General features: G+C 40.9%; 1 protein-coding gene across 2 annotated transcripts in view; it reads left to right on the plus strand.

The window, feature by feature from the left end:
* VWA8 (von Willebrand factor A domain containing 8) overlaps nucleotides 1–14,104 on the plus strand; it is a 392,083-nt gene that overhangs the window by 272,031 nt on the left and 105,948 nt on the right. For both annotated transcript variants that reach the window (XM_047755719.1, XM_047755720.1), the window contains 2 exons: nucleotides 2,430–2,511; nucleotides 7,147–7,351. In XM_047755719.1, the coding sequence (XP_047611675.1) occupies nucleotides 2,430–2,511; nucleotides 7,147–7,351 (287 nt within the window). The remainder of the gene's footprint in view (nucleotides 1–2,429; nucleotides 2,512–7,146; nucleotides 7,352–14,104) is intronic.

Below are 14,104 nucleotides of genomic sequence, written 5' to 3' on the forward strand. Positions count from 1 at the left end.
AGGAAACTATTTTTTAGCACCAGGAGTAAAATTCTTGCTTTCTCCTTCCTGAAATAGACACAGCCATTCTTACATTTTCTCATTCTCTTTATGCGATGGAATTAATTTGCACAGTGAAAGAAAAGAAAGCTGTAGAAAAAAAAAAAAGATACATTAAAATAAGTTGGCTTACACCGATGGCAGTAGCTCAGCTTAATATTACTACTTCTGAAAAAGTGCATGTAAGCAGACAGCCAGATGTAACTGGTTAGCTGGGCAGCGCTAGTCCTCCCAACCGCTTCAATAACTGGTCATGTTTGGCAAAGAACTTGGGGGTCTATAAATAATTCACCCCACTTCAGTTAGGTCCTAGCAGCAGGAACTGTCAAAAATGATACATGTGCACAACTTTGCCCAAGACTGACCTTACAGCCCCGGCAGCATTGCCAAGGCAGGCGGTGCGTGACTTAGGATAAGCATTTGGCTTTACACAAGTGGCTCTCTGGAGAGGCCAGTCCAGCTGGGTGGTCAGATTATCATCGCAACTCCACTTTCTTACCCTCAGCTGCCCCTGGATATTACCTTCCCTTCCTCTGGACCCCTCTGCCCCTTGGCACCACTGCTTGCCTGGCTGTGCAGCTCTACCTGGCCCCAGGGTTCTGATGCCCACCCTGGAATCCTTTCCAAGTCCCTAAAGGCTCACAATAGTTTTTGATTTTTGTTTATCTGTTTGATTAGGTTTTTTGTTTGTTTGTTTGTTTGTTTGTTTGCCTTTTTAGGGTTGCACCTGCAGCATATGGAGGTTCCCAGGCTAAGTGTCGAATAGGCACTGTAGCTGCCAGCCTGTGCCACAGCCACAGCAACGCCAGATCTGAGCCGTGCCTTCGACCTACACCACAGCTCATGGCAACGCTGTGGATCCTTCACCCACTGGGTGAGGCCAGGGATTGTTTCTCCTGCGTCACGACAGGAACTCCAGATTTTTTTTTCTTTTTAAGGAGGAACTTTCCTCTTTAAAAGGCTGTGGGCTCCTCAGACGAGGCAGAAGCACACACATCTCTATCCACAATGCTTCATATAATGTCTGATGTAAGCTCAACCACATTTGTTGAATTAAAAAAAGAGAGAGAGCAGAGTTCCCGTAGTGGCACAGCGGAAATGAACCCGTTCAGTGGGCTAAGGATCTGGTGTTGCTGTGAGCTGTGTGTAGGTCGCAGATGTGGCTCGGATCTGGCATTGCTGTGGCTGCGGTGTAGGCTGGCAGCTGCAGCTCCAATTCAGCCCCTAGCCTGGGAACCTCCATGTGCCACAGGTGCAGCCCTAAAAAAGAGAGAGTAAGGTTTTCAGATGGCCTACTCAAAAACTCAACTGCAAACATGAAATAAAAATGCCAAGTTTCTTATTTTTGATAAACTACATGGGATAAATTCAGAGTGGATATTCCGGATATCTCATTCTTTTTAAAATGTTTTTAAAATTAAATTATACTTGATTTACAGTGTTGTGTCAATTTCTGCTATACAACCAAGGGACCCAGTCTTACACATATATACATGCTTTTTCTCACATTATCTTCCATCATGTTCTAGCCTAAGAGATTGGATACAATTCCCTGTGCTGTACAGTGGGACCTCACTGCTTCTCCATCCTACATATAATAGTTTGCATTGAAATGGACATCTCAGAGTTCCCGTCGTGGCACAGTGGTTAACGAATCCAACTAGGAACCATGAGGTTGCGGGTTCGGTCCCTGGCCTTGTTCAGTGGGTTAAGGATCTGGCATTGCCGTGGGCTGTGGTGTAGGTTGCAGACGCGGCTTGGATCCCGCGTTGCTGTGGCTCTGGCGTAGGCCGGTGACTAAAGCTCCGATTCAACCCCTAGCCTGGGAACCTCCATATGCCACGGGAGCGGCCCAAGAAATAGTAACAACAACAACGACAAAAGACAAAAAAAAAAAAAAGAAATGGACATCTCATTCTAACCAAATTATAATAGGAAATAGACAACAGATGAAAATCTTTTAAGAGTATGAGCTCTTTGTAGGGGAGATTTTTCAGAAGAGAATTACTGGCCAAGATTTTGTAAAACAGGGCTATTTTTAAAACTATTGCCCCGAGGTCAGCTCAGGTAAGAGCTACGTGGAGTGGTGGGCAGAGCAGAGATTTCAAAGCCGGGAGAACTTGGGTAATTTTCTCATGGTAAAGCATCACAGCCTCACATGCATCTATTATTTCACAGTCTCTGTATTCCCCTGATAAAAACATAACTTCCCAGAGTTTAGCCTTGAGGCTGGACTTGGCCAGCCTAGGACCTCGTCAAGTGGGTCTCAGAATTCTGCTCAAGGCTATTGATAACTTCATTCCACTTTTAGCGGCATTCGTGCTTTCTTTGGGTCCTATTTTTGTGTCGCAGCAATTTAACGCTTGGCTCATGTCTTGACTTGTTTGCAGATGTTACCCCTCCACAAACAGCTGGTTACCTAGAAGTCACTGACCTCCAATCAAAGAAACTCCGATATATCCCCATCCCCAGGTAATCCATTTTCACCTTTCATCTTAGCCTGTCAGATGAAAAAACATGGCTACATTATTACCAAGTACTCTGAAGAAATGTATGCTTTCTGCTTCCTTAAATAGCAAGCTTTTTTTTTTTTAAGTTACAGTTGGTTTATATCTTGCTATTTGGCTTTCTTTACCTCCATTTTTATTTTCATTTTGGAAAAATGTTCGAATGTTACATAGAAATAAGCCTAACAGCCTCCAAGCCTTCATTCCCCTTTTTTGATTTGTTATATATATATGATATATTTCTTTGAAACATCATTTTTGGCACTGCAAAAATTTTCATGTTTTTTAATTTCATAGGTTAGTTTTCAAAGGTAAATATATTCAAAATCTCACAGGAATTTCAATAGCACTTGTTAAATAGTGTGTTTAAATATGTAACTATGCATCTATAGTCGCAAAGACTGTACAGTAGCCAAAGGATTCCAGAGAGTTGAAATAGAATTCATTACCCTTGACTGCTTTGATTACTGTCCAGCAGTGGAAGGAAAGCATTCAAACTAGCTAGACTAAGGGTATAAAAGAAAAATAGTGATGCTCCATTTCTCCCTTGAGAAACACATGAGTCCTCACTGAAGGCCCATTCCTCTATGGATACAGCCATGCCTGATCTCCCTCCCTCCACCTAAATGTGCACCTGCTCTTGTCTAGATTGATGTCCCATCCTCTCCTCCCCTGCAAGTGAAGCCTCTCAACACAGTGATTAAAGCCTCACCCACAGTCCTGGGCAGAGGGGCCTGGAGAGCCTGTCAAAATCAGAGGAAGGCCAAGGACCCTGGAACTTGTCTGTCACCCAAATGTCACCAGTTCTCTTATTGACCCACTCCTCCAACCCTCAGTTGCTCAGCATGACAGTACAAAATATCCCAGAAACACTGTTTCATTTTCTAGGACCCTTTAGTCAGGTTCAAGAAATATGAATAATGAAAGCATTATTCAAAGAAATAGATTTACCTGTTCCAACATGTGTAAGTGTGCTTTCTTGGAACACCTTAATGTGTTGGTTTAATGAAAAAATGGCTTTTAGTCATTTGGGGAAATTTCTTATGTCATATTCTTGTATGCTCATTAAAATAGACTGTTCAAGTAACAAAAGCAAAGAACAATTTTTTTTTTTACATTTTTAAAGTGTGATAGCCTTTTCGCTATTAATTTCTCCTTCGTTGGCCCCTGCTTTCTATGTGTGTGGTTGTTTTTTTTTTTTTTTTGCTCTTTTAACTTTCTGTATGAACCATGTGTTATACCTGCCATAGAAATAACATCTGGAAGAGCAGCTGTATGTACATATACAACCAGCTAATCACCATACCTCATTCATTTAGTGCTGCGCTATCCAGTAGAAATAGATTGTGAGCCATATTTGGACACTTATATTCTTAGCCCCATTAAAAAAACAGTAAAAAAAATTAACAGGTAAAATTACCTTGAATAATATTTTATTTAACCCATTATACCTAAAGTATTACTATTTTGACATGTATTTGATCTACAAATTTTAAATGTATTTTACATTCCTTTTTTCTCAAGTTTTTGAAACCCAGTATGTATTTTCCATGTATAGAACATCTCGATCAGACTTGTCACATTTCAGTGTCACATGGTTTAGAATCTGTTCATTGTCAGTATATCCTGAGTTTTGCCTGAGATTTACCATTGCCATTTTTGGCATATGTCTAATCCCAGGGAACAACCCATCTGGATTTCAGTTTTGTTCCTAGTTGCTTAAATTTAGTGTTCTGCTAGATAGCAGGAATTTTCCATTTGATGGCTAACTTCAAATGATAGAAAATACAGTAAAACTATATGAGACTGCAGGGCCAAAATAAATATATCACTTTTGCCCTCAGTAAAATGCGAATGTTTTTCCTCCAATTTTTGTATTATTTGCATTTGTAAAATGATACTACTTAGCTCTGATATGCAGGTATATATAAGTCTGGGCTTCACTCTATTATAATTCTATGTGTTTCTTAAAGACTTTGTTACTATATATAAGGAGAATGTTGCATTTTTCTTAAAAGGGGAAGAAGAGATTCTAAACCTGGTGTTCAGATTGTGGTAAATGTGTGATTTCTTCAGCATTTTTTTTTTTGATGTACTGAAAAAATTGCCCTCATGAATTTAAAGTTTCATTGTGCAGAGTTACATATGCAACCAGTAGGTTCTGTGCTCAGTAGACTCATACATCTTGAGCACTTGTGGCAGAATTTCAAACATCATAGTTTCAGGTGGATACATTTCATTATTCTTTTTTAATGCAATTGGGGGGGGGGGTGTTAGGGCTGCACCCATGGCTATGGAATTCCCAGGCTAGGGGTCAAATCAGATCTACAGCTGTTGGCCTACACCACAGCCACAGCAACGTGGGATCCCAGCCAATTCTACGACCTACAGCACAGCTCACAGCAACGCTGGATGCTTAACCCCCTGAGCGAGGCCAGGGATGGAACCACATCCTCAGGGATACTAGTCAGATTTGTTACTGCTGAGCCATGACAGAAACTCCCCATTTCGTTTTTCTTTTCTTTCTTTCTTTTTTTTTTAATAGGCCTGCACCTGCAGCATATGGAGATTCCCAGGCTGGGGGGGTCTAATCGGAGCTGTAGCCACCGGCCTACAGGAGAGCAAAAGGCCATGGATCGAACCCACAACCTCATGGTTCCTAGTTGGATTCGTTTCCACTGTGCCATGACAGGAACTCCCCCATTTCGTTATTCTTGAATAGCCTTTTACTTCACCATCTGTACCTATAAATTCTTTTCCTAAGAGAAATATTTTTTGAGAGCACCAAGAGATGGATTCTGTATTACATCGCATCTTACCTTCCTGAGTCCTTCCAGTACTGTAAAATAGTTCTGAAATCTTGGTCCGATCCTACTGTTATTGCCCTCTTTATATAAACATTTTCTAAGACTTCCATGTCCCAGAGTAGCTGGCTTTGTCACTCCATGTTTAGTATCTACTATAAGGCAGATTAAAAAAAAAATTAAGTTAAAATGGTCTTGATTTATTCTTTCGTAGAAGAATTGATCTAATATAGAGTAGTTTTGTGGTTTTCACAGATCTACACTGATTGTTTGCTACATTTTTATTTTCAGATCAGACCATCCCTTTAGATTATTTATTTCATGCAGAAAATATCAGGCGGATTTAGAGAGCCAACACTAGTCATTTGCAATCTGTGTTTCTTTTCTATCGTGAGAGCTATAGCCAGATAAAAGAATGAAATTCTCTCTTACAGGCAAACATTGCATTCCTAAAAATGATTATGTATATCAGAAATATGAATAAGTATGAAATATAAAATACAAGAAATATACAAATTACTTCTTATAAATCCATATAACTGTCCACGTTAGAAAAGGCAAACATCAAATATAAATGCAGTTAAAACACATAAAGGAGACATCCGTTTCAACACTGACCTGGGAGTTCCCATTGTGGCTCAGCGGAAGCAAACCCAACTAGTATCCATGAGTGTGGGGTTTCAATCCCTGGCCCCACTCAGTGGGTTAAGAATCTGGCGTTGCCACGAGCTGTGGTGTAGGTTGCAGACGAGGCTCCGATCTGGCATTACAGTGGCTATGGCATAGGCTGGCAGCTACAGCTCCAATTTGACCCCTACCCTGGCAACTTCCACATGCTATAAGTACAGTGCTAAAAAGAAAAAAAAAAACAAAAAACAAACAAACAAAAAAAACCAAAAAACAAAAACAAAAAGACACTGACCTTAGACCCTTAAGGAGCAAGTCCAGGGCTGCAGGTGTGCAAGGTATGATTTGGTTTAGAGTTCCTTTCTTCCAGACAGTGAATGCAGATGTCACCCAAGGTTCACAAGTACAGGATATGGAAATAACCAATAAATAGCTGTGTAACTATGTATTTTTCCCCAACAGATGGATCTGTTGGTATCTTTTTTTTTTTTGCCTTTTTTCCTTTTCTAGGGCTGCTTCCTGCTGCATATGGAGGTTCCCAGGCTAGGGGTCTAATCAGAGCTGGAGCCACCAGCCAACGCCACAGCCACAGCAACTCGGGATCCGAGCCACGTCTGCGACCTACACCACAGCTCACAGCAACGCCAGATCCTTAACCCATTGAGCAAGGCCAGGGATGAAACCCGCAACCTCATCGTTCCTGGTTGGATTCGTTAACCACTGTGCCACGACGGGAACTCCTCCTGTTGGTATCTTATCTTTTCGTGTGCTTACTACTGGAATTCTTTTTTTTTTTTGTCTTTTGTCTTTTTTGTTGTTGTTGTTGCTATTTCTTGGGCCGCTCCCGCGGCATATGGAGGTTCCCAAGCCAGGGGTTGAATCGGAGCTGTAGCCACCAGCCTACGCCAGAGCCACAGCAACTCGGGATCCGAGCCGCGTCTGCAACCTACACCACAGCTCACAGCAACACCGGATCGTTAACCCACTGAGCAAGGGCAGGGACCGAACCCGCAACCTCATGGTTCCTCGTCGGATTCGTTAACCACTGCGCCACGACGGGAACTCCACTACTGGAATTCTTTATGGCAAGTTTAATGAACTTAAGTCAGGCTAAACTAGCTTCATGACCTGGGCTTGCAATCAGGTAAACACTGGAATTTCCTTTTCAGATCAGAATCTCTGTCTCCATATACCACATGGCTGTCTACTATTTCGGACACAGATGCACTGCTAGCTGAGTGGGGCCAAGGTGGCGTCGTAACCGTTGATATGGGTGGTCACATCAGGCTGTGGGAAACTGGACTTGAACAGCTGCAGCGGTCCCTAATGGAATGGAGAAACATGATTGGACAAGAAAGTGACAGACCTATGCAGGTACCACTGGAACTGACCTTCTTTCTTAAGGTTTTCAGTTATCAATTTAGCGCCAAATGCCATAGTCGTGAGAACTTCAGGCTCCGCAATGCAAATGTATGTGTTTAAATAGCTAACGTAATTTTTGGACTCATATGGGAAAAAGATCTATCCTTCTAGAGAGTGAAAAAGTACAAAATGTGTCTTTTTTGACGGTCCATGCTTAAATATATAGGTTTGCTCGCCTCACAACACGCGAATGCCCTCATCCACTTTTATTTGCTAATTAAGCTTAAGCATTAATCCACTTCCAGAGCCACCTTTGCTTCGGGTCTCACGTCCACCATTGTCGTCAGCATCTCCACATGCTGCCAAGGAAACAAATACTGAGCATCTAAAACCCAGCATGTTATTATAAGGCCAAAACCTTTAGAGAAGATAAGCAGAATTAGACATCTCCTAGAGTTGTTTTCATCAACTTCCTTATTTCCAGATAATAGAAATTTGGCAGTCATAGTAAGTAGACCCAACCCTACACTGTAAAGAAATATGGGACGTGGTCACCAAAGTGGGAGGAAACTCACAGCTCCACACAGCTCCAGAAATGACTCAGCAACCACCTAACCCAGCTGCTGACTGGATCTTATGTGAACAGTGAGGAAGGCTGTGAACCCGTAAATACGAAACCATATTACAAAAGGGCTTATTCTATTTGTAGTTTATTTATATTATGCTTCAGAAGAAAAAGGATTTAGAGTTCCCATCATGGCTCAGCAGTAACAAACTCAACTAGTATCCATGAGGTTACGAGTTCGATCCCTGGCCTTGCTCAGTGGGTTAAGGATCCGGCATTGCTGTGAGCTGTGGTGTAGCTCAAAGATGTGACTCGGATCTGGCAGCTGAAGCTCTGATTTGATCCCTAGGCTGGGAACTTCCATATGCAGTGGGTACAGCCCTAAAAAGACCAAAAAAAAAAAAAAAAGAGTTCCCATCATGGCTCAGTGGAAACGAATCTGACTAGTATCTATGAGGACACAGGTTCAATCCCTGTCCTCGCTCAGTGGGTTAAGGATCCCGTGTTGCTGTGAGCTGTGATGCAGGTTGCAGATGTGGCTCAGATCCCATGTTGCTGTGGCTGTGGTGTAGGCCAGGATCTGCAGCTCCAATTCCACCCCTCGCTTGGGAACTTCCATATGCCATGGGTGCGACCTTTTAAAAAGACAAACAAGAAAAAAGATTTATTTATTTGTAATGTATTGATTTTAACCTTCAGAGGAAAACGTCTGTGTTTACATTTCATTTTTATCCAGCAAAAAGTGAGGTAGGTTCCTGCCGACTGTGTTCCTCAGCAAAGAAACAGTTAACAAGATAAGAAATTTCCACACATGACTCCTTTGATATCTGATTAATGGGTACTATTTTGTGTGCTTATTTTTGTGATTTTGCTTAAAGGAGAAAATATATATTTTTGTGGATGCATAATACATATTTCTAGTTTATAGGAACGTTTTGAAAATTGCAAACCAGTGTAAACCAGCAACCTCAGACTCTTTCGAAAGGGTATGAATATATTAATTTAATTAAGCTAAAGCAAATGTATCACTCTAAAATAAACATGTCATTAAGTGCAATGGATTTATCACAGCAACAGACCGAATGTGGGTCACTCTCCATAAGAGTCATTAGGAAATTAATCAACTGTGGTTCTGCTTCTTTTATTATTCTAAAGATTAGTTTCTTCTCCCTTTGAATTAAGCTCCTTTTTTCATTACAGTAATTAATGCCTAATAGTAAATACAATTGTATTTGAATTTCCTATCTTTCATTTCAATTTCTCATGCCTTATAGAGAGCAAAGGTCCCTATAGTCAAGATCTGTGGCCTGAATCAAGTTTATCTTTCACAACAGAACCTTGGAAAGGAATGTTAACTCATGATTTTGATAACTGGTCTTCAGTGCTGCAAAAATTAACCCGCATTTGTGTTTTAACCGTGTAGTTCTTCTCTTCCTATACCTTCTCTGCCACTGTTGTGCATCTTTGTGTTCCCAGTTCTTTAGCATAGTGATTGGGACATCAAAGGCAATTAATATGCTGATTTAGGGAGTTCCCGTTTTGGCTCAGCGGGTTATGAACCCGACTAGTATCCATGAGGATACCGGTTCTATCCCTGGCCTTGCTCAGTGAGTTAAGGATCCAGCATTGCCGTGAGATGTGGTGTAGGTCACAGACACAGCTTGGATCCTGTGTTGCTGTGGCTGGGGCATAGGCCAGCAGCTGTAGCTCTGATTTGACCACTAGCCTGGAAATCTCATATGCCATCCCTGAAGCCCTTAAAAAAAAAAAAAAAGCTTGTTTATGTTCATACTAGTATATACTAAATTGAAGCTTTTTGATGACAAATGAATTCTTCTAACTGCCTCAATTTTTCCTTTGTTTTCATGTTTTATGTAATAGCTATTTATTGAATGAGTACATATTAAGTTAGAAATGAACGGAAACATAGTATCTAACATCTCAAAATAATCAAAATATTCAGCTATGTAGGGCAATATCTGATGCTTCTACAAGCAAAACATTTTCTAGGAAATATGTAACTTTGTGTTTCCAGTTCAAAGTTCACCTATAATAGACACTTATTTGGAGTTCCCTTCATGGCTCAGTGGTTAACGAATCCGACTAGGAACCATGAGGTGGCGGGTTCGATCCCTGGCTTTGCTCAGTGGGTTAAGGATCCGGCGTTGCCATGAGTTGTGGTGTAGGTCGCAGACGCGGCTCAGATCTGGCATTGCTGTGGCTGTGGTGTAGGTCGGCAGCTACAGCTCCGATTAGACCCCTAGCCTGGGAACCTCCATATGCCACCGGAGCAGCCCTAGAAAAGGCAAAAAGACAAAAAACAAAACAAAAAACAACACATTTAGTAATAAAGTTACATAAGTCAGAATTGAATGATAGCTGCATTTGGAAAATTGAAATAGGTGTTAATCTAACATGCTCCTTCCATCTCTGGTGTTCCTTGATCCATTTTGTCGATGTTGAAAATCTCTACTTACAGACTTACGCAAACTGAGAAACCAGTTATGAGCATCTTCATATCTAAACAGATGGAACTCATTGTCCAAATGCTCTGCCGTTGTTTTAATTTTTGGTCCCATCTCTCCTCTTCCTTCTCACTGCTGGGTAAACAATGAGATGGCATATCTAATGGCTTCTGTTTTGACCAGCTCGTGTTATTATTTACAAGTAGTTTGCACAACCCAATCTAAATAGGAATCATTCCGGGGGCAATAGTAACAAGAAGCAAAAACGTTACCTTCCTAATTGATCCCCCAACCTATTTCTCGTTTTTAAAATTTTATTTTCTATTGTTGAAGTGTTTTATTATAGTTGATTTACAATGTTCTGTCAATTTTTGCTGTATAGCAAAGTGACCCAGCCATCCATGTATATATATATAATTTTTTAAATTTTATTTTCTATTGTTGAAGTGTTTTATTATAGTTGATTTACAATGTTCTGTCAATTTTTGCTGTGGGGCAAAGTGACCCAGCCATACACATACATACATATTCCCTTATTACTCATGTATGGACCCTTTCTTCAACATAGTCTGCTCCTGATTTGGGAGCTTGGAAAATGCCTTCCGTGGGAGTATTGAGGAAAGAGAATAGGTTCTCAGTACCATGCTTATCACTTGCTGACAGCCAGCAAGCGGCCCTGTCACTGGAAAGTAACCTCATCTCCATCTAGTGGCCGAATAGATTTACTTTCCATCATAAAAATGCAAAGACCTGGTTTACACTGCAGTCGTGTGAGGCAGCCTCACACCTGCTGGTGGTGGTTTGTAATGCCTGTTTGGGGCAGTTCCTATTGGTCATAATGCTGCTTTGGTCAAGGTGAAGGCCAGGCAAACAACTTACTAACCCCCGAGTCTCCCCGATGCCTTTGCATGGTGTCAAAAGAACTGTTGATGGTTAGATGAACTCTGTCAGTTACATGCTTTATCATGATCCATCAGGACGTTGCTGCATTTCAGCCTCCTAGAGGTATTAGCTTGGAAGCCGTTGTTGCTTTGAATTTTTGCTTTTGCTTCAGGCATCCACTGATAGTTTTCTTTAATGAGTACTGCTTGCGAGAGAGTATTTATTGAGCTGTATATAAAATGTGTTCATTAATTTTACATGCTTTGATAGGAACATGTGTTTTTCTTAGAATTAACATCTGTAATGACAGACTCAAAAGTATCACTGTAACTGCAGTCTTAAGAGCCCATTATTAAGAATTCATGGAGTTCCCACCATGGTACAGCGGGGTAAGAATCTGACTGCAGCGGCTTGGGTCACTGCGGAGGTACGGGTTCAATCCTCAGCCCCGCACAGTGGGTTAAATGATCTGGCATCGCTGCAGCTGTGGCACAGGTCGAAGCTGCTGCTCAGATTCAGTCCCTGGCTTGGGAACTTTCATATGCCGCAGGTGTGGCCATAAAAAGAAATAAAAAAAAGAATTCATGTTAACTACCTTTAGATTCCATATTTTCTACCTTTAGACTCTATATTTTCAGAAGAATAGGCTAATCATGAGCAAAAATTTTCTGACTAGGTTTTATAGTGTTCTCTATAAAGCATAGTTTTCATACTTTTATTTAGTTACATTTGAATTCTTCGCGAGAAGGCTGTTAAAGCTACACCATGATTTTCCTCAGATATCAAGTCTTCTGTTAAAAGCTCCTGGTGACTATTCTTTTTTTTTTTTTTTTTTTTTTTTTTTTTTGCTTTTTAGGGCCGAACTTGGCAACATATGGAAGTTCCCAGGTTAGGGGTCAAATCAGAGCCACAGCTGCCAGCCTACACCACAGCCATAGCAACGCCAGATCTGAGCCTCATCTGTGACCTACACCACAGCTCAGAGCAACGCTGGGTCCTTAGCCCACTGAGTGAGGCCAGGGATTGAACCCACAGCCTCATGGATCCTAGTTGGGTTCATTAACCACTGAGCCACGAAGGGAACTCCCTGGTGACTATTCTTGTGGGAACAAAAGGCTAAAAGATTACAGCTTTCAAATGGTATTGTCTAATTATAATAAATAATCAGAAACTACATCTTTTGTATATTACTGGTAGAATCTCTCTATATAATTTAAAAATTGATAGCCTCTTTGAAACAGTGTGGGACTGGAACTTATTCAGCCTTACGGTTAAGACTGCTTCTGGTACACAGCGCATAGCTGACAGAAAATATTTGAAAATAGAGGCATAGAAAACATAACTAGTTTATATTAGGCACCGCTAATATTTTAAGGAAGACATTCTAGGAAGATGAGTAAATATCCCTTGCTATACTTAGGTAACTGGACCCAGCCTTTTCTTTAACCACAAGTCCAACAGATTTTTTTTAAGATTTCAGTAAGATGTTAAGGCCCAATTTCAGTTTTGGAAACCACGAGATTGCTTAACTGGCACTCTATTTGTAAATTTAGTTTTTCACTCTCTCTATATATACAACATGTAGTTATATATTATATATGTGTGTACAAATAATGCATGTATTATGTGTGTATATATGCATGTATATAATATATGCATTATATATGTGTGTGTGTATGTGTGTGTGTGTGTGTGTGTGTGTGTGTGCGTGTCTGTGTGTGTCTGTGTATAGAGAGAGTTTTTCCCTATGCTAGCTCCGGATCCTCTGTGGACGTTTGCAATTCTTTATTCTTTCTTAAACATTTTATTGAAGTAGAGTTGATCGACAAGGTTCTTAGTGTCAGGTGTACAGCAGAGTGATTCAGTTATACACACATCCATTCTTTTTCAGCAGCTTTCCCCACATAGGTTATTACGGAACATTGAGTCGCATTCCCTGTGCTAGGTCCTTATTGGTTACCTATCCTCCAGATAGTAGTGTGTCTCTGTTAATCCCAAACTCCTAATTTACCCTTCCTCCCACATTTGCCCTTGGGTAACCAGAAGGGTAACCAGACACAGTAACCACGTTTTGGAGATCTGTGAGTCTGTTTTGTAAATAAGTTCATGTGCATCATGTTTTATTAGATTCCACGCTGTCATATGATGTCTGTCTTTTTCTGTCTGACTGACTTCACGTAGTACAATACTTTCTAGGTCCATCCATGTTGCTGCAAATGCCATTATTTTACCCTTTTTTATGGCTGAGTAGTGTTCCTATGTGTGTGTGTATCTATACCCTATCTTTATCCACTCCTCTGTGGATGGACATTTAGGTTGCTTCCATGTCTTGGCTATTACAAATAGTGCTACTGTGAACACTGGGCCTTTGTTCTTTTTAAGGAGCACAGTCCACTCTTATACTTCACTCTGCTTTGGTCCGTAATTCTGAAAATGCTTAACAGTCTGATTCAGTGGCTCATTTTTACAGAGCAATACTCTTCTACAGGACCGTTTTATGTACATATATCTTTGGGAATCTTCTTAGACCCAGAAAGGCAATGCTTAAAAAAATTTTTTTTATACTTTCCCATTATATCTCCTTAGTGATGTGTCAGTAGAACTGCTTTTCATCGAGATGGTCTAGCAGGGAAGTTCCCGTTGTGGCTTAGTGGTAACGAGCCCAACTAGTATCCATGAGGATGCAGGTTCAATCCCTGGCCCCTCTCAGTGGGTTAAAGGGTCCAGCATTCCCATGAGCTGTTGTAGTGTAGTTTGCAGATGTGGCTCAGATCGAGTGTTGCTGTGGTTGTGGTGTAGGCCTGCAGCTGCAGCTCCAATTTGATGCCTAGCCTGGGAACTTCCATATGCCAA

Source organism: Phacochoerus africanus, chromosome 13 (genome assembly GCF_016906955.1).
Source record: "Phacochoerus africanus isolate WHEZ1 chromosome 13, ROS_Pafr_v1, whole genome shotgun sequence".
NCBI lineage: Eukaryota > Metazoa > Chordata > Mammalia > Artiodactyla > Suidae > Phacochoerus > Phacochoerus africanus.